At 41.9% G+C, this 24865-nt stretch overlaps 1 protein-coding gene across 5 annotated transcripts in view; it reads left to right on the forward strand.

Annotated features, from left to right (window-relative positions):
• CACNB4 (calcium voltage-gated channel auxiliary subunit beta 4) overlaps positions 1-24865 on the forward strand; it is a 272472-nt gene that overhangs the window by 115888 nt on the left and 131719 nt on the right. Inside the window, exons 1-2 of one of the 5 annotated variants that reach the window (XM_030852791.2) lie at positions 4246-4540; positions 6474-6633. The exons of 2 other annotated variants lie outside the window; for them this stretch is intronic. In XM_030852791.2, coding sequence (XP_030708651.1) covers positions 6628-6633 — 6 coding nt within the window. In that variant the 5' untranslated portion in view covers positions 4246-4540; positions 6474-6627. Of the gene's footprint in view, positions 1-4245; positions 4541-6473; positions 6634-24865 lie in introns of those variants that run through there. 2 more of the 5 variants (XM_060302452.1, XM_060302451.1) reach the window with 2 other exon arrangements.

Genomic DNA, 24865 nt, shown 5'->3' on the forward strand with positions numbered 1-24865 from the left:
GAAGCATGTCAGGGGGGAAACGGGTTAGAATATTAACGTGCAAAATGCCATATATGTTTCTGGAGGGAAATAAGTGTATCTGTGCTTGCAGAAGAGGGAGAAAATCATCTAGTACACTTAGCCACTTAGAAAAACTTAAAAACAAAGAGCAAAATAATCCCCAAGGTTAAATTGTCAGGCAGAGACCTTGGGCTCGTGTTCTAGTCCATAGAGCCAATGAGAGTCCAAACACTGTTCTTTTGTCTCTTCCCTGACCTTTCAGAGTCCTGCTGCAGAACACATAACCTCACTGGCTTAGAAAGTTAAATTCTGGAGAAATCTGTGGGGGGAAATTAGATAGCAAAATTTCCTTTTGTTTCCAAATCTGTACCAATTGTCTTGATGACAGCTATGTAAAACTCAGAGCTAATCAGCTGATTCTTGGCTTTTCTCTCCCTCTTCCCCTCCCTTTCCAAACAATGGAAACGAGAAATGCTTGTCCTTTGTATTCCACCGTCAAATCCATGGGTGTGCACAAAGCCCAGCCCAGGTAAGGAAAAGCAACTCCATGTCCCTAAGTTTGAAGCCAACAAAAACTAGCTGAATGTTGCCTTGAGCTGCAGAAGAGAGCTTCCCTGATTTGTTGAGGACCACACCATTCCCTCCACTGAACTGAGCTCAGTTGAGACATTTGTCAAATTGCAAGAATAACCTCTATACGGAGAATCACGTGGAATTTAGAGAACAGAATCACACAAACAATGCCTTTTCATAAGGTCTTTTGACTTTGAACTGTTGATCATGGTGAGAGATGACTTGAAAGGAAACACAGTCAGCAGGGCACCCTCAAAATGGGAAGATGCCTTTGGGGGCTGTGTAGTTTTGGAGGCTACTCAGGGGTGAGAGGTGGACGGGTTATGGGGAAACACTGATGCAAGGTGACCCAGGAGCTTTTCAGACTGATCCTCATTGTAGCTGGAAATAGAAGTAGACCCAAGGGAGGGTTGGTTTCTCTTTCATCCTCTCAATCAATCACTTAACTGGAGAACTCTTCAAACCAAAACCAAGACGGTGCCAATCCCTCACTTGATGTTCGCCTCTTGCTGCAGTGAAATATGACACCCTTGAAATTTGGTCCTCAGAACTTAGACCTGATAGGATATCAAGGCCCTTTCACCAAAAGCTAGGGACTTGAGATGATCTGAAACAGGCCCAGGAAGCTCCCAGGGACCTCTCGCTACTTCTCAGCCAGCTCTCAGTTCAGAGAATCTTGGGACAGGAATGGTCAGTTCCAAGAGCCTCTTGGAGTTCGAGTTCACTTTTGTGGGAACTTCTCAGAGTTCCTTTGGGGAAGTCCAGACTGAGTCTCTCACTGGCTGCCTCTGGAACTCTGGGATCAGCCTGAGGATTGGGTTGAGACCTTTAGGTGACCTGTACGTGCAGTGCTTATTCTATGGAGATCCAAACACTAGGGGCAGACTCCCCCATCTATTAATTTTCAGTTGTCAACTTGTGGGTGGGTGACCAAATAGCTTGTGTTTAGACAGTTTTTAGAATGAAAAGAGTGGGAAAAATAGGGGTTTTCCCATCAAAGTGACCCCCCCTTTCATTTTACCAAATTCCTCCTGGGAATACACACACTGCTCCTCATTCCTTATCTTGAAAACCCCCTCAAGAAGGAGCAGGGAAGGAACACTTAAGTATAGAAAATTATGGCTTTGAATACATCAGTTTAACCTTTCTGGGTATTAAAATGAGGGCTGGATTAGGGGACCTCTGGGATTCTCCCACCTCTAACAATTTGCTCAGCATTTTTCTAACCTGGGAAGCAGGCAGAGCCAGGCTGCCCCTGCTTTACGTCTGTTCTTAGTCCTTGAGGGGTTTGGGTGTAGGGTTGCTGGGAGTAACCACAAGCTACTTTGCTTGATCCAGTGCTCCCTCCTGACTGCCGATCCTGAGTTATCTTCCTTACTGCCTACATTTATATATCACAAAACGAGCCCCTGCTTTTTAAAGACTTTCCTTAGACCCTTACATTGGCTGTTGGGAAATGCAGGAGAGGAATTGAGCCATGTACAGTTTTCCCAGTAGGGGGCAGTTTCTCTCATCTTGTTGGTGAATTATGGAAGTGAACGGCTTTTTCCCACCCCCACCCCCAAATTTAGATTCCCATTTAAAGATATTCAGGAAATATCTATACTCTCGGTTGAAACCGTAAAATAAGGAAATGATCTGGAAAATCTAAGGAGAAAAAAGACCCTCTTGCCTTGATTTTCTGTTGATTCTGCCTAAAATATCACATGGCTGTAGTTAGAGAGTTAATTAAAATAACAGAATCTGATACAGGAATTTGAGCTTAGAAATCTTTTGGCCCAGTCCTCTTGCTTGATGGAGGAGTGAGCTGAGGTTAGCCTGGGAAATGACTTGCTCCAGGACACACAGTCGTCAACAGGTCGGGCTGGCACTGGGTCCCTTTCTATGAAATCCTGCCAACTGTACCCATCCTCTTCTGCCATCCTCCTGGTGGCACAGGTGACCTCCTGTATGAACCCTACCATTTTCAGGCTCTGAAGGACAGGTGAGTCCCTTTGGCATCTTTTATATTTGAAAGGATTGATGCTGTTCCCAAAGTGTGCAGCTGTGATTGGAAGACCTTAGTGGGTCAGTGCAGACCTGGGCGAACTGTGCTCGGCTCAGCAGTCGTAGCTCTCGTGTTGTTCTTTGTGACTCAGATTTGTTCCTTTAAGAGTTACGCTTTTCAGAGATACTGGCTTTTCAGAGATACGGGCCTCATTTCCTGGGTCCAGGGCCAGACAGTTACTCCTGTGCTGAGTTCCCAGGAACTGCCACCAGTGCCTTCCAGCTGACCAAGCAGGGTTGTCATTGATAAGTGTTTATGTTACGCTTTAGATTTGCAAAGTCCTTTCTCTGGGTTATTTCTTACCTCAATTTGGCAGGTGAGGAAACTGAAGCCCACAGAAGTGGCGACTGGTCCAGAGTCATCCGACCAATTAGTGAGGAAGCTGGGCTCAGCCTCTGAGTTTCTGGGTCATTGTTTTACCCCCGTGAGTCATGCAGCTTCTCTAGATTATGTTCGTTGCTCCTCACCAACTTCTTTTTTTTCCAAATTTAGCTGGCTTCTTTTACAGTGAGCTATAAATCTCTTCTGTTTCAAAGCTGCAGTACCTTATTGGTTGACCAGGAAGCTGCAAGTATCTAGGTATGCTCCAGTGTGGGACCTGTCCTAGGTGAAACCGAGCTGTGGTGTCATGCGAACTGGGAAGGCAGTGGGACTTTTCTGATTGGGTTTTTGGAAAAAGATCAATGCTGCTTTAGGAATATTAAAGGTCTAAGCGCTGGGGAAAAGGGGATTTAAGCTAAAACGTTGGCTGTCGCTTAAAGGCGATTAAAAAAAAATCAAGCTAAAAAGATAATGGACAATTTTGCATCTACATAAAGGCTTTTGAGAGTTTTCAAACTTCACTAGTTGGGTCACAGAGGTATCTTCTTGTCAGTGAGGCAGAGAGATTTCGGTGAGAATATCGAAAACTTTCACAGTAGAAATTCTTTTTTTTTTTTTTTTGCGGTACGCGGCCCTCTCACTGTTGCGGCCTCTCCCGTTGCGGAGCACAGGCTCCGGACGCGCAGGCTCAGCGGCCATGGCTCACGGGCCCAGCCGCTCCGTGGCATGTGGGATCATCCCGGACCGGGGCACGAACCCGTGTCCCCTGCATCGGCAGGCGGACCCCCAACCACTGCGCCACCAGGGAAGCCCCACAGTAGAAATTCTTTTACAGTAGAAATTCCCACAAGAAATCTTACCATCTGTTTATTGTTTTTCTTTTATCTTGGTTTTTTAAAAAAAATTAAATGACTTATTGCCTGTTTGACTTCAGCTGCATCTGTTAAGTACAGGTGTTAGATAGAGATGAGTATCTGTTCACCTGTCTTTACACAATATTCTCTGAAAAAAAATTTCTCTGTTGCTCCCCATCCCCCTCCAATTGTGCGTTTCATTAAGAAGATGAGCAGTTGTGTTTAGAGTATTCAATCGCCCGCCTTTCCCAACATACCAAGCAGCCTTTTAGATGTTGATAAGTGTTTGCTGCAGAACTATATGATCCAGACGAAACAGGAAGCAGCTGTCTGCTTGGTAGGGTGCTCCGAGCGGCCCTCCACTCACCGAGGGAACACTCTTCAGCTGACTGAAGCAGGGGAGCTGAGCCAATCAGAGGCTGCTTTCCTAGCTCAGTCACCAGTCTGTGGTTGAGGAAGGGTTCTGCTTTTTTATGCTCTGTTTGGGAAGGCAGATAAAATGCCAGCTCTGGACCGCCTCTGGGGATAACCTCACCCTGTGCGATGTGAATGAATAGCATCTTGCCTGGTAAATTCACAGCAATTGATAAGGCAGGCGCAATTCTTCCAAACAGGCCTTTTCTGTCTTTACCTCTAGCTGTGGCTTCTGTAGCAGTTTTGTTTTCGCCTTGATAGAGGTGCTCTGGATTATCAGACCTCCATGTATGACAATTTGTACCTGCATGGAATTGAAGACTCGGAGGCTGTAAGTATTTTCACAGATAGCTGATTTCCTCTCCCCTTCTCTTCTTCCTCCCATTAACAACCCCCCCCCCCACCTTATTTCTTAGGCAACGCAGGGAACATGGAGCTGAAAGCCAACATCATTCGGGTGCTTGCTGGCTGCTGTGTAAATGTTCTCTGTATAGTTTAGAGTTAACTGAAATAATTCTTTATTATATAATGTCTTGTCAAGCAAAAAACAAATTAATTAGGGTGATAGCTGAGGGATCTAAGGGTGTAATCTGCCTGGATATATACAATACTTGGTCCGCGTTTGATCTGACAAGGGATAACTGCTCCTTGCAGACCGGCTTAAACTATGCAGAAAGTGCCTATGTTTTCCAATAGCAGGGTTCACAGAAAAGGCTCATTCATTATATAATACACATTGTATTGAGCTAAGGTGAAGGAAGTTCCTCAGCTGTAGCTGTATGATGTGCTTTCTGGCCAAACAAGCAGTGCAGATCTCCTGCTTCTTTGTTAAGGAAATCAGATGCAAAGGTTGTGGTCATATAACACCCCAGCGCAGAGGCAGGAAGTATGTCCCTGTACTCTACCCTGGAAGCCCGGAGTAGGCTCACTTGTGTTTTGGCTTAGAAAACTGGACTCCCTTCCCTCCACAGGTCAGGCTCATATAATGTATTAAAATCAGGATGAAGGTGGTTTTGAGAAATCCCTAAAATCATACCATCTGAATGCTAGCTTTTGAATCCAGGGTAAAGCTGATGACTGAATCTTTCTTTTACTATTGCTAGTGGTGGTTCTTGATGTTTTTCATCAATTATATAGAAACCTTGCAAGGTAAAATGATTCGGGATGGGAATGGGACCTGCTGTGCGGAGCCTGAATTTTCAATGAGTGCAATGCCATACATGTTGCTACATTTGAAACAGGAATGTGTTATATAAGATTCTCTGGCTAAACCACCAAACAAACAGATTATAACAGAAAAAAAACCCCCTATGCTATACGTCAGTGCAGACGTATGTATCAAATGATGTGCTAGCCCTGAAAGATAGAAACCCTCTGTTCTGATGAGGCATCCCATTTTCCTGCCTGTCTGCGTGTGAGCTCTCACTCCAACTCTGTTTCTGCAAAGTCTCTCTGGTGCTGCCCAGCGTGCTCGTAAATTACCAACCTGTCAGTTTACTGCAAGGGACTGTAGTCGGAAACGGCGGTGGCTGAGATAGAGAAGGTCCACGTTGGCAAGTGGGATGGGAGGATGCAAACGGCAAGTACAGGAGTTGAGTGAACTGCTTCCCCGGCTTGGTTCTTCGGGAGGTCTGATTATTTCTCCTACCCCTTCTCTCCACACTCAGTTATGAAACATGTGATGCCTCATTGAATTGCAACTTTTCGACCCTTGGTTTTAAACTTAAGTGGATTGGACTTATTGCAGAATAACCCGGTGATGTGTGACACCGGCTGCTCTGACCAGAGTTGGCTAGGAATGAATGTATCCAGCACCTTGTTCTCCAGAACTGTGTACATTTCAGATGCAGTGGTTCAGAGGGGAGCCATAAAAGTATAAAAACATGTTTTTTCCCCTCCTGGTCCAGCCTCCCAGGACGGCCAAGCTTTTGGGTGGGGTGGCAAGTACCGAGTGCAGTGATTTGAGTCCGTGGCAGTAGTTGATGGCGGGTAGTGCTAGGTACTGCAGTGCTCTGCTCCCAGTGACTCAGTGGCGGCCAGCAGGCTGAGATCCTCAAGGCTGTGCACGTCTGCAGAGGCAAGGCAGGTGGGAAACTTGAGGAAGGAAGAAAGGCACCTGGCCCATCCTTAGTTGAAAGAGAGTAGGGGAGGCTTTCTCATGGGTGGGATCGGAAGGGTGTCCCATAAATCAGAGGGGAAGGCAGAGGTGTTCGGAGGGGTGAACTGTCTCTGAATGCTCATTTGAGTTTATTTGTTTTTATAAGGAAGAATAATGTGATGTGTTACCCAAGATGGTGTGAACAAAGCTTCAAGCCAATGGAGAAGACTAGGCCTAAATAGCTGACCCGGTGAAGTGAAAAATAAAGCCACACCTGGAGAGCCACATCCTCCGCAGTCTTTCTCAATGCCAATGCATATATGGCTGTAAGTGTGGGGTTTGCCCAGATCGAAGCTAAGCTCTCGGAACAGGTCTGGTGGATAGGTGTGGAGAGGCTTTTCTCAGACGCCCAGCTGCAGTCCGAGAATACACAGTCACTAAAAGCTGAGTACAGCACTTCCTTTGGGGGGCTGGGGAAGCCACCCACATGTGTCCCACCTCTCTGTGCTTTTGAAAATGTCTTCGTGGGGTGTGCGGGGTTTTACCTGTCATAAGTGATTCTATTCAGTGTGTTCACACAGTCAGCCTGTAATAAGATCATCTCGCCTGGGGACAGATATTTTATTCTGAATAAGAACAAAGTGTTATTGTACACTGTTAGCACTGCACCTCCCCGTAGTATGAGAGAGATTTTGGTACTGTGATGCGAGGCCTTTTTATAAGAATCTGGTCCAGAGGTAGACAATCTACTCCGGGTACCCTAGATTTTTGCTCATAACCTCTGTGTTTCACGTGCTGTGTATATACAGGGAGAGGGGAACAGGAGCCATGCTGCGATACACTCAAGTCCGGGCATTTTAGACTCGAGTCCTTTGGAGCCTTTTTGGGCAAGTCCATTAACTTCTGCTCTGGTTTCTAGGAGGGTAGTTAAGTGTCAGCATCATTTAGATTTGCAAGGAAGTACAAAAGACCTTTTGGTGTCCCATAGCAAGGCCCCGCACAGGAGTGGGAGGTTTCACACAGAATGTCACATCACTCCTTTTGTTGCCTTGACGTGGATAATGGAGTGTGTGCTCCTAAGTGGGTCCACACCCAGCCCAGGTCAGTTACTTCCATCATGCACAGACTGTGACTATGTTGTCTTCTGTGGGAGGGTTGCCCCATTCCACCTTCCCGGCTCCCATTGGGTCTTCAGGCAGCTCTTGATGGCCAAGATACTTTTCACTGGCTGAGCCCCCAATGTACACTATCTGTTTTTTATCTGATGCACAATTGATTTTGATAGATCTGCTCCTTGGTATACACATCTTATAAATGGATTCATTGCATATTTTGACGTTTGTGAAATCACTATAAGAACAGATTTTTTTCACTCGGCAGGGGTATTACACAAACAGTATGAGGGATGTTCTTATAGGGATAAATGGAAGAAGCACATAAGTAGAAAAAGTTACCTAAAATCCACCCAGAGATGATTGCTGTTAACATATTACTGTGTATCCTTTCAGACTGTTGTTGTACATGTATGTATGTCATTCTAAACCTGCTACTGTGTATTGCATTCTGTGAAGTCCTGTTCTCACTTGATAAGATATTGAGCACATGAGGACTAGACTGGCCTGTGCAGGAGACACTTTGCAAAATTTAAAGTTCCTACGTGGACCTTCTGGAATTTTGAGCATTTTAAGTGAAATACAGATTCTTAAGAGTATTTTGTAAAGGGAAGCCAGGCTTAACTGCACATTAAATTAATAGCTGATTTTTCTGACACAATTTGTTCCTTTTCCAAATGCTTAAATCTGAATGTAGAGGTAGGGACCTGAGCTTTTTCAATAAAAAAGATGATCAGATCATAATCCAAGACATTTACTAGGGAGGGAAATATATTCTTTTAAGTGTTTTCAAACACAGAAAGGAGCCATAGTATATTTATTAACACTATTAGAACTCTTAAAGTGAAGGTAAATTTTACAAAATCTAATGTGTACGTATATATTAAAGCACGTATGTAAATTTACATCTACTTACATATTATAAGGATAACTATATGTTAATTATTTAAACTATTCATTTTCTATAAGCTGTGTAACTATGTGTGTTTGCCTAAATGTCTGTGTACCCATAGATGTACACACACTGTACACCCTCGTACATTCATGGACATTCACGTATAGATATGATCCATGCTTTGCTAATTGATGGTTAATGCTAAGTGGGAGATTTCTGCCATAGAACTTTTGGAGAAGGAAAACTAACTGCTTTTGACATAAGGATACTCAAGAGGGTTGAAAAGCAACACATCCCCAAGAGAATAAATGATTGCTACTTTCAAAGATTATAATAGAGTTATTAAATATGAAGATATGTCCTTGTGCTTGTTAGGAAGGAGGATGAATTTCAAACAGAAGGCTTTGTGTGTTTAGAGACCTTTGGAAAAACACTCTAGGGATATTAAGGCTTAGATTTCTTTTGGAAATGTTTAGACCAGAGGTCTTTATGGTTTGGTATATCAGAAGATCCCTCCTGGGGTTAAAAAGTCTTTCTGGCCTATTTCTAGAGAGTCAGGCCTGTTCTATGAAAGAATCCATCACTGACCAGAGAGGAAAACCAAATGCTGCTTATGTGTAATAAATTTGACTAAGAAAATCAACTTGTTTTACTCAGTTGAGCAATTTTGGTGTTTGTCCCGAGTCTGTTAAGTAAGTGGTGAACAGAACCTTCTCTTCAATCAATCAGTTCTTAGCAATATATATTGAAATGATTTCTAGATATAATTGTCGTGGAGCTAAAGAGAGAAATTCCTTAAATCTGGTCAGAACCCAGGAATTTGCCTCTCCAAGGTCATCAGTCTTGCCTCTTTCTTGGTACTTTGCATTTTCGAGCGACAGAGGGAAGCATTAGGATCGACCCCCAACTTTCCTCAGGGGCTTCTGTATCTCCTTTCCTGCTGGTGTTCTGCTTCCTATTCGATTATGATGAGTCCATCAGGACTTTAGAATATGGTCTTCTGACTCTATGTGTACACAGTGAACATTACATTATTCTGTGGTGTAAGATGTTCTGTAGGAAGGTCTGCAATAATGATGAAAAAAACATGCTTTTAGGGTGAAGGTGAGGAGGCATCCCGTTGCCTTAGCCCTTCCCTTTCCATCAGAGTTCAGCTTGGATCTTCTTTCTGTGTGGACAGTTCTCATCATTCAGTTCACCATCTGCCTTAAACATCCCTTACCTAGGTAAACTAAGCCACCCAAGGAGGACAGGAGACATAACTGAATGCGTTAAGTTGTATTCTTTTTCTTCCCTCTCCCACTGGTCCTTTACAATAATCATCAAGTCATGAGCTCAGATTTCCATGAAGCTAAGTTAAAAATTGCACCAAGAAAGCTGCATAGATAGAGACTCTGTATGCTGATCTAAATCAGGCTGACTTAGGTGCCTGTAATGTGTTTGCATCGGGCCGCGCAGACAGTGAACGCAGCAACAACTGTTACACTGCTAACCAAGGTGAGGCCCCGTGGAGCAGGTGCCTGGGATCTTACTTATGGAGGATGGAGCACTAGTAGTGTGTAAACTCAGGAGAGTTCACATAAAATAATGGGAAGCCGATTGGGAGCTGTAGATTTTTATACCTTGGACTTTGAACTTTTTAGGACTTGGAAGAGTCTATGATAAAACTGTGCAGCCCAGACAAAAGGAAGGTGACCCAGATAGCTCACATGGCAGTTTTAAAGATCTAAATAGAACAATCCTTGTTCTCACTATACATTTATGTATTCTTTTATAGCATAAATATGTGGTTTGAGCAATAAATACTTTTCTCGCTCTTAAATGGTGCCACAGTATCAGTACTTCCTATATCCTATTTTTTCCTTTTGCATCTGTTCTCAGAAATATTGAAAAGTCTCACATTTAAAACAGGATGTTTGAATTTGCTTTCATTCCTTTTTCATTCAAGGGAATTGATCTAAGATAGTACATCTTAACATGAATATTGGCAGCTGCCAGTTATTCAGGAGCTTGATTGTGTAGTTTGTGAATAGCTTAGTCCTCTTATTTTGCCTTTTTTGTTCCTATTATTCTGTAATCCCTCTCTTCTTCTTAGCTCTAGCACCATATAGGAAAAAGAATCTGACCTCCAGTGTTATTATTCTATTAGCAGGTTTGTTGAAAAGTTCAGTGAGTGATAAGATTTTAATTAAAAGTATCTCTCAATCATTTTTAACCTCCATAAAACTTAAAAAAATTATCTTCTACTGAACATGGCTATGAGCTGGGAAAATGTCATTTACTTTTTGTGTTTTGTATTATGAAACATGTGTATGTGGTGTACTAGTGTTGTGATTAAAAACAGAAACTCAGGGCTTCCCTGGTGGCGCAGTGGTTGAGAGTCCGCCTGCCGATGCAGGGGACGTGGGTTCGTGCCCCGGTCCGGGAAGATCCCACATGCCGCGGAGCGGCTGGGCCCGTGAGCCATGGCCGCTGAGCCTGCGCGTCCGGAGCCTGTGCTCCGCAACGGGAGAGGCCACAACAGTGTGAGGCCTGCATACCGCAAATAAAACAAAAAAAAACCCCAAAAAACCAGAGACTCAGTCAAGATTGTCAGGGATTAAGTCCTGGCTCTCCACTTCCTAGCTTGTGGCCCTGGGTACATGTCTTAAATTTTCTGGGCCTCAGTTTCCATATCCCTGAAGTGTCAATGATAATGGAACCTGCATCTGGGGTGGTTTTGAAAATTAAATTAGTTAATATTTGTAAAGCTCTTAAAACATATACTGTAGGGCTTCCCTGGTGGCGCAGTGGTTGAGAGTCCGCCTGCTGATACAGGGGACGTGGGTTCGTGCCCCGGTCCGGGAGGATCCCACATGCCGCGGAGTGGCTGGGCCTGTGAGCCGTGGCCGCTGGGCCTGCACGGCCACAAAGAGGTTTGACTAGGTAATTTCTAAGGTTTCTTCAAATCCAAAATTTTGTTCTGTTTGCTGATAAGCAATTTCTTCAGTTGGGGTACAAATGCCACTATATGCCATTTGATTTTTGAAATGATCAATTACCATGGTGTTTTATGTATGCTGACAAAGGGGTCAGGATTTGGACCTTGAGTCTTTTTCAGAATCTTTGAAGGAAGAAGGTGTGTGTGACACACATCTTTGAAAGGACTAGATGTTTGAAAAGGAAGATTTTTTTTTTTATCTTAGATTTTTAACTCTAGAAGCCAAAAAAGGATGCTTTTCCTATTGTTCCTTTGCTTACCAATACCCACAGTGCACTTCTAGACCACAGCGATTTGAGGTGGAAACATTTGAGTCTCATCTCTAAGAAAAAAAAAATCAAAGGCAAAAGCTTTCTGAGAAGTAAGCTTCTCCTAATTCTTATTGACGATTGAGGAGAGGTATTTCTTCTTTAGATGATCCCTGTCTTTCCTTCTTAGTTGTACACTAGGAAAGTATTGACAAAAAAAGTTTAAATAATTGTTTTGTGATGGTTGTGATGTTTAATCATCAAGAATGTTTATTGTTTGGTGTTTTCTTGCTTTACAAACTTTTCTTCACCTCAGCATTATTATCCTTTGGGGTGTACTGAAAACAATAATCAGTCAATAGGAAAACCCCAGGAATAGAATAAATTCTCGGAGATATTCATTATTTTTTGTAAAGTCATTCATTACTTTTAAAAGGAGTGATGTGCCTGATCTGTTTGATTTTCCTCTATGATAAAGTGAAAGGCCACCAGGATGAAAAAGTAAAGAATGTTTACTTCAGCCACAAATCAGATATTCTCTTAGTGTTTGAATGAAGTAAGAGTTGGAGGCAAATATTTATCAACAAGCTAGAAAAATGTGATGACCATCATGCTAAAATAGTTAGTGAGTAAACAAATTAGTTCCCCAGTTTATTTCCAAAGAGTCATTATTGATAGCTTAATATTTAATTTCGAATGACGTTCCAGAGATTAATGTCTTGGGGTTTATTTGATTCAATGGCTCTACTGATCCAAGAGGTAGAATTAAGAATTTATTATTAGACTTTCAAATAATCTCACGTTTGATCATGTTGTTGTTGCTTAGAATATAGGGATGGAGTTATATATTTCTATTATGTAGGTGAAATTGGTAAGGTAGGGAAGCGCAGAACATTTCCTAGTTATCACGATGCACAGGGCCTGCTGTGAAGTGCGAAGATGCTGCAGAATAGAGTAAGAATTAAAACCACACAGGTCCGAAAATGCTATGTTGATACTTGATTTTACAAAGAAAAGATCCTTGATAGTCACATTTAATTATTAGCTAACTAAAAACCAAATATTTGGTACATAAGATATGATGTGTCTTTCTAGAGTCCCAATGTTAGTTTTCTTCTATATTGTAACAATTGCTGAGGTCATACAGTGTATTTTATTGACCCTGAGGCATCTACCCCCTCACACACACATTTTGATACATCTAAAATTGGGCTACATCTTAAAATTAATGGTATCTCATAGTTTTATTGGTAGCTTTTTCCCCTAGTGATACGTAATCTGAGGTTGAGTCTTAAAATCATTGTTATCTTAAATTCAGTGAAATGAGGTATTTAGGAAAAAATATTTAAGCAGTAAAAAACCATATAGTGTGAAAAATTTGTCTTCCTTGACTATCTCCCAACCTAGTCCCTTCCTCAAAGGTAGCTGTTATTAGCAATTCAGTGGGTATCCATGCAGACCTTTTTTCTATACATTGATAGACATGGATATTTAGAAAAACATACTTACAAGCACATATATGCTATTTGTAATTTTAAAAAATATAAATGAGATCATCATAAATATTATTCTGTGACTTGGCTTTCTTTACCTAAAAATGTACCATGGGTGTTTTTCCCTAACAATTTATTCTTTTTAATAACTGAATGACATAATGACTGTGTAGGGTGGATTTATCATAATGAATTTAGCCCATTGATAGATTTAGAATATTCCCCATTTTCAATCCTGCAGATAAATGTTATGGTTAATATTCTTACATATGAATCTTTGCATATACATAGAGCATTTCCCCAAAATAGTTTCCTAGAAGTGAAATTGCTGGGTTAGTACATTTTAAGATTTATAGATATTGGTGAGTATTGTAAAACATTTTTATATTAAAATAAATATAAACATTCTTTTTTCATTGAGAATAAACCAAATTAGCTCAAATTTTTATTGTGAAATATAAGACTTCAAAGAACTTTCTCGATCAAGGGAAGCAGCGTTAGGCTGAGGCTTCCAGGTTCCATAAGAAGAATTTATTTACTCTCTGTTGTAATGTTATTTTAAAAAACAAAGATTTGAGAAGTTGCATCCACGCCCCCGCCCCCACACTTCATTTCATAAATGAAAAAACTGAGGTTCAAAAGCGGTGAGGCAACTTGTGCAGAATGACCCAATTTGTGGTGGAACTGGCCCTAGAACCTCCTCACATCTCTTTCTAGAGCAGTGTTCTTTTTACAGTGCTGAATACCAGGGTTAATAAGATAAAAAATTGGAATAAACCACTGAAGGGTGATATAAGCAAATTATTTTGTATGGTGCTTGCTTGACAGCTAACAAAGCAGTTGGGAGTTGGGAGAATATCCAAGATAGAGACTAGATTGCTCTCTGACGCAAATGGTGAGACCTTTATCTAACTTGGAATCCAGATTAAAGTTGCAATTTCTTTCAAGCTTTTTTGTTTGCTATTGCTTTCTGATACGATTTGAAATCCCCAGTCCTTGACAGATTAAAATGATAGTGCATCCATAAAACTTAAACGAACATTAAAAACTCAGTGTTAGAGAATGTCAGAAAGAGGTTTTGTGTTTTAGGAAAATGTCGGCGTCTTCATTATTTGTATGCAGGTCTTGATGACATTTGCATGTCGATGCTACATTTGGCCCTAGCCAAGAGTGACCAAAGTTCCATTTTTATTCTTTCGTATTTTCAGTTCATCTCCATGAGCTTCCAATCCAGGAAAACATTTGCATGATTCAGTAGTGATATTTTTAAAAGGTAAAAATGGATAGCAATATTTGTCAAAGGTAAAAGGAAACGACACGTTCTGAGTAGGGGGGGCGAGAGGTCCTTGTATCAATCAGAATCTCTACAAAAAACAGATAGCATCCTCAAATTAGGACAATTTGAGAGGGTTTAATAAGTTGAAAAGGTGTTGGTAGGGTGTAAGGGAAGCACGAGGTCTAAGCACCCTTAGGCTTAATAGGACCAGAAAAAGGCGTGGTTATGGAAACCTAGGAGGACTGAGTCCTGTCAAGAAGGCTACCTCGAGAAGGATGCAGCTTTGCCTGTGGAGGGTTGCAGCCAGCCTGAGGGCATCCCACGGGGAGGAAGCTAGGGGATTAATACCCTAAACTCATTCTCTCCCCTCACTCTGGACTCTGTTGGGGCTCCCACTGACTAAACCCAGCCAGAAGCCAAAGAGTAGGGCTTATAGGTCAGCCATGCAGTGTAAGAGTAGAGTGGGGAAGAGTGGAGGCTGATCTGGAGAGGACGCTGCTTTCGTGCACATTGTTATTGGGCCTTCTCTGAGTATATTCTTGTCAACAGATGAAAGCATGTACTCAGAAGACATTCCTAAAACATACCTCTGAAGATGCCAGTGAAGCTCGAGGTGCTGCTGTTGGTCATTTTCTTATTTTTTTCTTTTCTTCTGAAAATAAATTTATTTACTTATCTATCTGTCTCTATCTATTTATTTATTTATTTATGGCTGTGTTGAGTCTTTGTTGATGTGCGTGGGCTTTCTCTAGTTGCAGAGAGCGGGGGCTACTCTTGATTGCGGTGCACAGGCTTCTCATTGCGGTGGCTTCTCTTGTTGCGGAGCTTGGACTCTAGGTGTGTGGGCTTCAGTAGCTGTGGCGCACGGGTATAGTTGCTCCAGGGCATGTGGGACATTGGCAGGTGGATTCTTAACCATTGTGCCACCAGGGAAGTCCCTTTTGGTCATTTTCTATTGGAGATGTGTGTTGCCCTTCATATGTGAAAATAGTTCTACTGAAAATGGTGACCTGGATTTTTTTTTTTAATGTATTTATTTATTTATTTATGGCTGTGTTGGGTCTTCGTTTCTGTGCATGGGCTTTCTCTAGTTGTGGCAAGCGGGGACCAGTCTTCATCGGGGTGCGCAGGCCTCTCACTATTGTGGCCTCTGTTGTTGCGGAGCACAGGCTCCAGATGCGCAGGCTCAGTAATTGTGGCTCACGGGCCCAGTTGCTCCACGGCATGTGGGATCTTCCCAGACCAGGGCTTGAACCCGTGTCCCCTGTATTGGCAGGAAGATTCTCAACCACTGCGCCACCAGGGAAGCTGGTGACCTGGATTTTAATAGTGTTTTGTCTAAATTAAGATTTGGATTACTTCAACAAGGTCTAGCAATGGGAGAAAATAAAAGATTTAAATACTAGTTTTGTGGAGAAAGCTTGAGACGTTAAGCTGTGCGGGCTCCCACCACAATACACTAAGATCTCTGCAGATAATGAGCAGATACAGAAAAGTGTGGATGAGACCAACTTGTGGCTCAGCTCCGCTCCACTGTCATGGCTGAACCAGAATTAATTCTTAGGATCCCTCCTAATGTCATCACATTGTGATTCCCAGCACATAAAACAGTGGGAGGTTTGGTGGGAGTAAGGATTAGCGCTGGGAGATTTTACCGTTCTGATGACAGCCTCCTTATTAAAAGACGTACTGACTTAGTGGAGCGGGGGTGGGAAGGCTAAGAGGAGTATTCCCTTTACAGTGTTAAAGCGGAAATTGTTTTGCAAGGTTATACGAAGTCCATGGAAAATACTAGCTTGGAGACCAGACTTTGCCATTTTGGGTAAAGCTAAACAGACCTCGTGTGTCTGTATTAAAAAGTCCACTTGAGGGCTTCCCTGGTGGCACAGTGGTTGAGAGTCCGCCTGCCGATGCAGGGGACACGGGTTCGTGCCCTGGTCCGGGAAGATCCCACTTGCCGCGGAGCGGCTGGGCCCGTGAGCCATGGCCGCTGAGCCTGCGCGTCCGGAGCCTGTGCTCCGCAACGAGAGAGGCTGCAACAGTGAGAGGCCCGCGTACCGCAAAAAAAAAAAAGTCCACTTGACTGCTTGCCAGTTATGCAGTGTAAAATTTGTGAAAATCCATTGAGTTGCACATGTATATGGCATGTTTCTGTATGTGCCTTATACTTCAGTTAGAAGTTTTGTAAGTCTCTTTTGGGGAAGCAAGTGAAACTAGTGGGATTCTGGAAGCTGGGATAGGGATTAAGGTTAGGATGGGCATAATGAAGGCCCTTGCTTCCCATTGTTAGAGCCTGAGAAATGTAGAGGGAGGAGATTCTTACACTGACTATGTGCCGGAGGTCCTGAGTTCAGAAGAGCTCTAATCCATGACTGGTGGACCAGTTGGCCAAGGATGGGACACATGATGCATCACTGGGAGATGGGAAGACCATGCCCTTCCAGTGTCTGGAGCAGAACGTTCTCTTGTTGCTTGGTGCTCCTCTTGGCCTTTTGCTTCACCACCCTCCCTGGGACAGATTACTCACTATACTGGTGGTTACCTGCCATGTACGGTAGATGCCTCACCCCTCTAAAAATGATGATTCCTAAGGTAAAGAGGACTCAGAGTAGATTTTCTCTCTGCCTCTAGCAGTGTCTGCAGGGTCAGAACCAGGCTGTTTTCAGTGGTGAGAGCTGGTCCTTATGCTTACAGAACAGTGCCAGGGCATCAGCAGAGAGCCAGTTCAGACAACAAAGAATAAAATGATGATTGCCATGCGTCTCAGTTGAGGTTTATTTGAATAACGTTCTAAGATTCAGATGTTTACTCTTGGAAGAGTGTGTGCTTGGTACATGGGTGTACTCAACAGAGAGGTGCTGATTAAGTCTTTAAATACTAAAGCTAAGCTGGCAAACATATTACGTGAACACTGAGTGTTTTCATTTTGAAAACTTATCTACTTATAAAATAATATACATTATTTTTAGACATTAGTTTCTCATTATTTTTATAGCTCTGATTCTTTAATTATTGCTACTACAGAGTGTTGTAGTGTTGTAAGCAGGGTGAGGTAGATCTTATAATTATTATAGATGCTTTCATCAGCTGTGGTATCTTGAATGGTGCGCGCGTGCGTGTGTGTGTGTGTGTGTGTGTGTGTTTTAAACCCCTTGGATCAAAGTTACAATATAAAGAACTATGCAAACTATGCAAGATACTATAACTATCAGGGTTTTCTTAGGACTGAGTAATATGTTGATAAGTGTGATATTGTTTTGCCCTGGTTTTGAAATATACACTGTATAAAGGTAGCTTTGAAAAAAGTTCTTCATGCCACATTCCAAACTTAGTGGGGGTGAACTTCCCAAAATATTTTTTAAGAGAAAGGAAAAGAGAGAAGAATACAAAAAAGACAGAAAAATAATAAGGAAATGCATAGCTTAGTTTCTATGAATGTTTTGATTCATATCCCTTTTAAGTAAAATATGTTCTGACTGTAAGATGTGCAACTAGATTTTTTGCTTGAGTGTTGCATTTACATAGAGTAGCTGGCTTTCAAAATGCCAGCCAGCAGCCAACTCAAATACTGAAGATTTGTCTAACTTAGTGACTAGTTTAGTAGGAAGATATCTTGAGGATATCTATGTGCAGGGGAGGCACATATTAGATACCTAGTTCTGGAAACTCAGCCAGAATTTTGTCAGCAGTGATCTGATTCTTAGGGTATTTGATTTTCATCTCCTAATTTAGGACTTGCAAAGATTCTGTGAGCATAAAACCTCACCTCCACATACTTAATTGAAGAGGATAATTTTGAAGTTCAAGATTGCCTTCCTGGAGAAAACTTGGCTATACCCGTCAGGCTCTGAATGTAAACTATACCATTTCTTTTTTTTTAATTAAAAAAAAAATTGGGAGGAGGCGGGGATTCCCTGGCAGTCTAGTGGTTGGGACTCTGCGCTTGCACTTCAGGGGTCACCGTTTCAAACCCTGGTCAGGGAACTAAGATCCCACAATTTTGGGATCTTAAATTTTGGGACAAAAAATTTTGTCCTGCAGTGTGGCCAAAAAACATTTTTTTTTGTTGTTTAAATTGAAGTATAGTTGATTTACAATCAACTATTTGATTTCAGGTGTACCGCAAAGTGATGCAGTTATATACCCTTTCTTTAGAAGTGTAAAAAGTGCCCACTATCCCCTAAGCATTTATGTTACAGTAATTTCTGAGATTCCCCCAGCCAAAGACATGGATAGACTCTGGAAGCATTTCCCAATTTACTGATTGGGGCTTCTTCTGCATCCTGATTCTCAAAAAAATTATTGGACCTTTCTACAATACTGAGGGACAGATCAGACACTGATAGATAGTTTTCTTTATTGTACCTCCACATAATGACACTGGCCTCCAATTTCAAAGGAGCCCTTTATTGTAGATCATGTATTACATTTGTGTTCTGCAGAATACACTTTGGGGAAAATTATTTGCAGTAGGTAATTGGGAGCTACTGAAGGATTTTTAAAACGGAAAGTGGTATGATCAGATGTGCATTGGTCAGAGTGGAAGATAGATTTGCAGAGAGGGAGAGTTGAGGCAAGGAGTCCAGTTAGGAAGCTCTTGAAATAGCATAGGTGTGAGATGATGGAGACCTCAAATAGGGCAGTAGCAGTGGGAATAGAGGAGGAGGTGAACTGAGAAATATTCAAGTCATAAAGGCAGCAGGTTTAATAACTAACTAACTTAGGAAGGGAGAGGAGTCTAGGATGAACCCCTCCACTCTGGTTTGGGTGACTGACTGGTTAGTTGTATGCTGCTGAGATTGGGAAGCTAGGCCATTTCTTCTGATGCCTTTTGAATTAACCCAAGGAGCTCAGGTTAGAAGCAGTGTCCAGGTTTTGAAGGCTTCAGTCTTCCAGCTGTTGATCGTGATTTGTGGCTAAGAAAATTACTTGGCTTCATCCCAAAGGCTGTGAAATAGTTTTGTTTCAGAGATCTAGGACCCCCAGGGACCAGGAGCTGGCTGCAGAATAATTATGATCCAGCTGTCTCCATTCTGGGCCCTGTACCCATCCTGATAGACCCTATTATGTTTTCTTTGGAAACCAGAAAGGAAACATGCTGTGTTCCCCTAGCCTTGGCCTTGAGGAACTTCTCAACAAAGAAATCTTCAAACTGATTTTTAAACAACCCCTTCCTCAATAAACGAATATTATTCCAAGTGACAATCAGGCTACACAGAAGGGCATTTGGGATATTGCTCAGCTAGTAACCAGAAGGAAAAGCTATTTTAAAAAATTTTATTCTCTTATATATGCTTCTTTTTCTGTTAAGAAGTAGAAGATCATAATATTTTTCCAGAGTATCTCCGCTCTCTTAATTTTGTTAGGCGTTTCTAGCCATTCGTTTAGTATGTTCACTGACATATGTGAGAGAAAAATGAGTCCCTAGTCAAGTAAGTTTGATAATGACCACATTCAGTGCCCTTTCAAGGCACACAGTAGGCCACTAAATTCTCTTAGCATTCTGTGATAAATAAACCGATTAAATTTTATTTAACCCAAAGATATCCCAAAGTCATCTGATCTCAGAGCCCATTTTTTTTCCCCCAGTGAATGCCTATTAACTACTTGAAGAACTGGTATTCTGCAGAATGCAGCTGGGGAAAGGCTCATCTAGTTATTTACACCAAGTCACATATTTTCTGGGAACAATCTCAGCATCTCAAATTGGGTGCATTTGGCAGGCAGGATGCAGTTAACATTAGATTGATATATATGTTCCCAGGCCTTCCTCTCAGAGACTTTGGTTCACTAGTTTGGGATGGGCCTTAGGGTTTTAATTGTTGACGTACACTTCTAAGGTGATTTTTATGTAGCTACGTTGAGGAGTACTGGGTAAAATTATCGCCCTGATCAGCCAGTGTTTGTTACAGGGCACGGTACTTGGAGTTTCCCTTTTTTTCGGGTCTCTGTCCCTCTGGGTGGCAAGCCCTTTGAAGTAGGAGTGTCTATCTTATTCCTCTCCCTACCCTTGCCTAGCCTTGCTTGCCTGGGTACTTGCCCCAAGACAGACACTCAGTAAATGTTTGCTGAAATGTATTGAAATTCAATAACCCTAATTCCTCCAGAAATCAAGAGGGACCTCGGGAATGGTCAGAAATGATTGAACATGGTGTATGTGTCAGGGATTCCCTAGGGACGTATATCTATGAACAGCCACACAATTATTTTTTCTTTAAAAAACCAAAGTAAATTTGGGCTTCCCTGGTGGCGCAGTGGTTGAGAGTCCGCTTGCCGATGCAGGGGACGCGGGTTCGTGCCCCGGTCTGAGAAGATCCCACATGCCACGGAGCGGCTGGGCCCGTGAGCCATGGCCGCTGAGCCTGCGCGTCTGGAGCCTGTGCTCCGCAACGCGAGAGGCCACAACAGTGAGAGGCCCACATACCGGAAAAACAAAAAAAAACAAAGTAAATTTAAAAATAGAGGTTAGCAGGTTTAGGAAATCAGAAGGCCTGTATTTGTAAAAGAGCCAGAGTGTGATAAGGGAAACTCAGTCTTCTCCCCTTATATTTCCAACTGGGCTATATATTGATTGTAAACAGAGTGGTGACAAGGTAAGTTTCCTTCCACACCAAACTCCTAGACCCTACTCCATGGAGCCCACCTCTTTCAACAGTTTTTCTTTTTTTTTACTAGAAGCTTTATTGAGATATAATTCATATACCATACAATTCACTCATTTAAAGTATATAGTGCCATGGCTTTAGTGTATTCGGAGTTGTGCAATCATCACATCCCCCCAGAAGGAAATCTCATACCTATTAGCAGTCACTCCCCACTACCCCCCAACTTTCCCAGCCCTAGGCTGTCTCTGTGGATTTACCTGTTCTGGACATTTCATATATATGGAATCAGTCATACGATATGTGGCCTTTTGTGACTGCCTTCTTTCACTGAACATGATGTTTTCAGGCTTCATCCATGTTGTAGCATATATCAGCATTTATTTCTTCTTGTCGCCAAATAATATTCCATTGTGTGGATATAAACTATTTATCTGTTCAATCGCTGATGGACATTTGGGTTGTTTCACTGTTTGGCTGTTATGAATAATGTTGTACAAGTTTGTGTGTGTATATGAAACTTAATAGTTTCTTGACCAGTCACTTTAAAATGTAAACCATTTTTTTTAAAATTGGAGTAAAATTGCTTTACAATGTTGTGTTAGTTTCTGCTGTACAGTGAAGTGAATCAGCTCTATGTATACCTATGTCCCCTCCCTCTTGGACCTCCCTCCCACCCCACCCCCATTCCACCCATTTAGGTCATCACAAAGCACCGAGCTGAGCTCCCGTGCTATACGGCAGGTTCCCACTAGCTATCTGTTTTACACATGGTAGTGTATTTATGTCAAATCTAATCTCACAATTCATCCCACCTTCCCCTTCCCCCCGTGTCCACATGTGCATTCTCAATGTCTATGTCTCTATTCCTGCCCTACATATAGGTTCATCTGTACCATTTTTCTAGATTCCACATACATGCATTAATATACAGTATTTGTGTTTCTCTTTCTGACTTACTTCACTCTGTATGACAGACTCTAGGTCCATCCACATCTCTACAAATGACCCAATTTCATTCCTTTTTATGGCTGAGTAATATTCCATTGTGTATATGTACCACATCTTCTTCATGCATTCATCTATCGGTGGACATTTAGGTTGCTTCCTTGTCCTGGCTATTGTAAATAGTGCTGCAGTGAACATTGGGGAACATGTGTGCTTTTGAATTATGGTTTTCTCTGGGTATATGCCCAGTAGTGGGACTGCTGGGTCATTTGGTAGTTCTATTTTTAGTTTTTTAAGGAACCTCCATACTGTTCTCCATAGCGGCTGTATCAATTTACATTCCCACCAACAGTGTATGAGGGTTCCCTTTTTTCCACACCCTCTCCAGCATTTATTGTTTGTAGATTTTTGATAATGGCCATTCTGACCGGTGTGAGGTGATACCTCTTTGTAGTTTTGACTTGCATTTCTCTAATAATTAGTGATGTTGAGCATCTTTTCATGTGCCTCTTGGCCATCTGTATGTCTTCTTTGGTGAAATGTCTATTTAGGTCTTCCACCCATTTTTAATAATTTGAGATATACTAAAGATATGTTGAAGATTCAAGGTATTTTTGAATCCTACTCCACAGACCTATATGGTCATATCTCAGCTATTTCCATGTAACTCTGCTCTAGGCAGTGTGGTCCCCTCCCAGTTGCATGAATAGGCAGTGTTCAATCCCAAGTGTGAGAACTGTGGACACTGTTCCCTTTTTTTGGGGAAGCTCCACCCCCCTTTAGAGCTTTCACACTGCACAAGGTCCAGCTCTTATTCCATTCCTCCTGTGGGGCTCTTCCCAGCGTTTCCAGACTCTTCGGAATTCACGTGGCAACGTCTGTCCCACTCACCTGGGCGCTGACCACCTCCAGCCCCTTATAGCTTTGTCACTGTTTCATGGGTCTGTGTCTTCTCTCTGCAGGTGTGAGATGCTGGTGGGCAAGGATCAAATCCTACCATTCTTTTGCGCCTCCCTTACCCCAGCCACAACTACACAAGGGTTAGAGAGAAATGAATACTGAATAAATGGATGCTATAGCTCAAAGCCTCTGTGACATCAGTGTTCTCCATGCAGAGTAAAACGGGACTGGTTTGCAAGTGAGGAAATGATGGGAGTCATCGATTGAACCAGGTGCAGCTCTGAAATTGCGAGGGGCTCATTTAAAGAGTTGCGGACTTGTCACAGAAAATGCGGAAAGGCGCTCTGTTTAGAAATAACCTTGTCTGAACATCGTATATTCTCTTCATTTCTTCTTACTTGTTCTCATTTGCAAGGACATGTTCAGGGACATTGTCTTGAAAATAGGATCCTTGCAACTTCTTCTCTTTTATTTACAAGTTCAGATCATAATTTAGCGGCTCTATCATCATCAGAGCCATTATGTCTGTGATGGCCATAGACCACTTCACTAACAAGGTCAGTTCTTTGAATGAGCCCCACATAAACGGACCTTCTCATGTTAAACTCTAAAGCCAAATGGAAACCAAAAAGAAAAAATTATGAAAAATCAGATAGAAAAGTATAATAATTTGAAACAGAACAAAGGTATTTGTTTTTCTGGCATTTGGCAGTGAAAATGTCAAGCCATTTTCCTATAAAACCTTCTCTCTAGATATTTCTCTGTGGATGACATCCCAGTTCTTTCTTTATGAGCTAGTTATGAAAAGGTCCATGGGAATAATTCTGCCTAAATAAAATTACTAATTCATAGCCTTAATTTTTCTGTGATGTTGAAAAGAACTACAGCCTAAGACAGTAGCTGTTGGTCACTGCTACCCTGGTTTAGAATGAGGGGCTGGCTGAGGGTTGTAGAGACAGACTGTACATTATGGTGAAGCTGTGGCTGTTACTTACTATGTCAGGGCCACACTGGTTTGCTTGGTCACAGCTGTAATTGGTAGAACAGTGGTAGATCCCTTCAACAAGAATGTGTCTTTGGATCCCCGCCATCATTCATGTAAAGACAGGGGTCATCTGGGTGACTTCCTTAAATTCCTACTGTGCAAATATATTGACATGTTTGTTCAACAAACAGAATTTGTTGTGAAGGCATGAGCTTTGTAAATTAATCCTAGAACTATTTATTGGTGGCCTTTGTACAGAGCAAGTTATTAAGTCAGAATGTTACCAAAGAATTGTTTACAGGTATGTTTTTTTTTTCTGAGCATCCAAATGAACAGTTAGTGAGTACCTATGGCATGCCTAACACTGTACTAGGAGTGGTAACCCCTTAGAGTTATAGAGATAGAAGGGGTCCCAGTATGGAAATGCTTAGGGTTAAGTCAAGAGGACCAGATCCATGCAGGGACCATAGAATAATGGGATGGGCTTTATTTTTGCAGAAAGAATTGGATTCACCACAGTGCTTGCCACTTACTATTTGGATTTGGACAAATTATGTACCTCTCTGAGTCTATTTTCTTATCAGTAAAGTGGGGTAATAATATCCTTACAAGATTATTGTGGTGATGAAATCAATTAGATAACATACATAAAAAGATAAAGTTCTGACACAGTAGTTTAATAAAATTTAGATACTATTATTAATTGGAAGACAGCTTAGGGTGACTGAAACCAGGTCCAGGAGATTTGGTATAGAGTCTAAACATAGGCACAAAAGGAATTGGGAATCATAAAAAGACTTTGGAGGCATGGAATTAGCCTGTGTAATTTCATAAATGTAATATCTAAGCCAGACTACGGTAACCATAGTAATAGTTCCCGTGTGTTATAGGCCAAAATTGTTGTAATTGCTCGATGTGAATTTTTTTCCCCTTAATTTTCACAATAACCTTATGATGTAGATACTTTTATCATCCATTTCCTAGGCGTAGAAAATGTTAAATGATTTGTCCAACGTCGTTCAGCTAGTAAATGATGGAACCAGGGTTTGAATCCAAGTGTCTGACTCAGAGCCACTTCCTAAAACAGGGAAGCGAGGGGTTAGGGTGGCTAGAAAGGCA

The sequence above is a fragment of the Globicephala melas genome, chromosome 7 (assembly GCF_963455315.2).
Source record: "Globicephala melas chromosome 7, mGloMel1.2, whole genome shotgun sequence".
In the NCBI taxonomy this organism is placed as follows: domain Eukaryota; kingdom Metazoa; phylum Chordata; class Mammalia; order Artiodactyla; family Delphinidae; genus Globicephala; species Globicephala melas.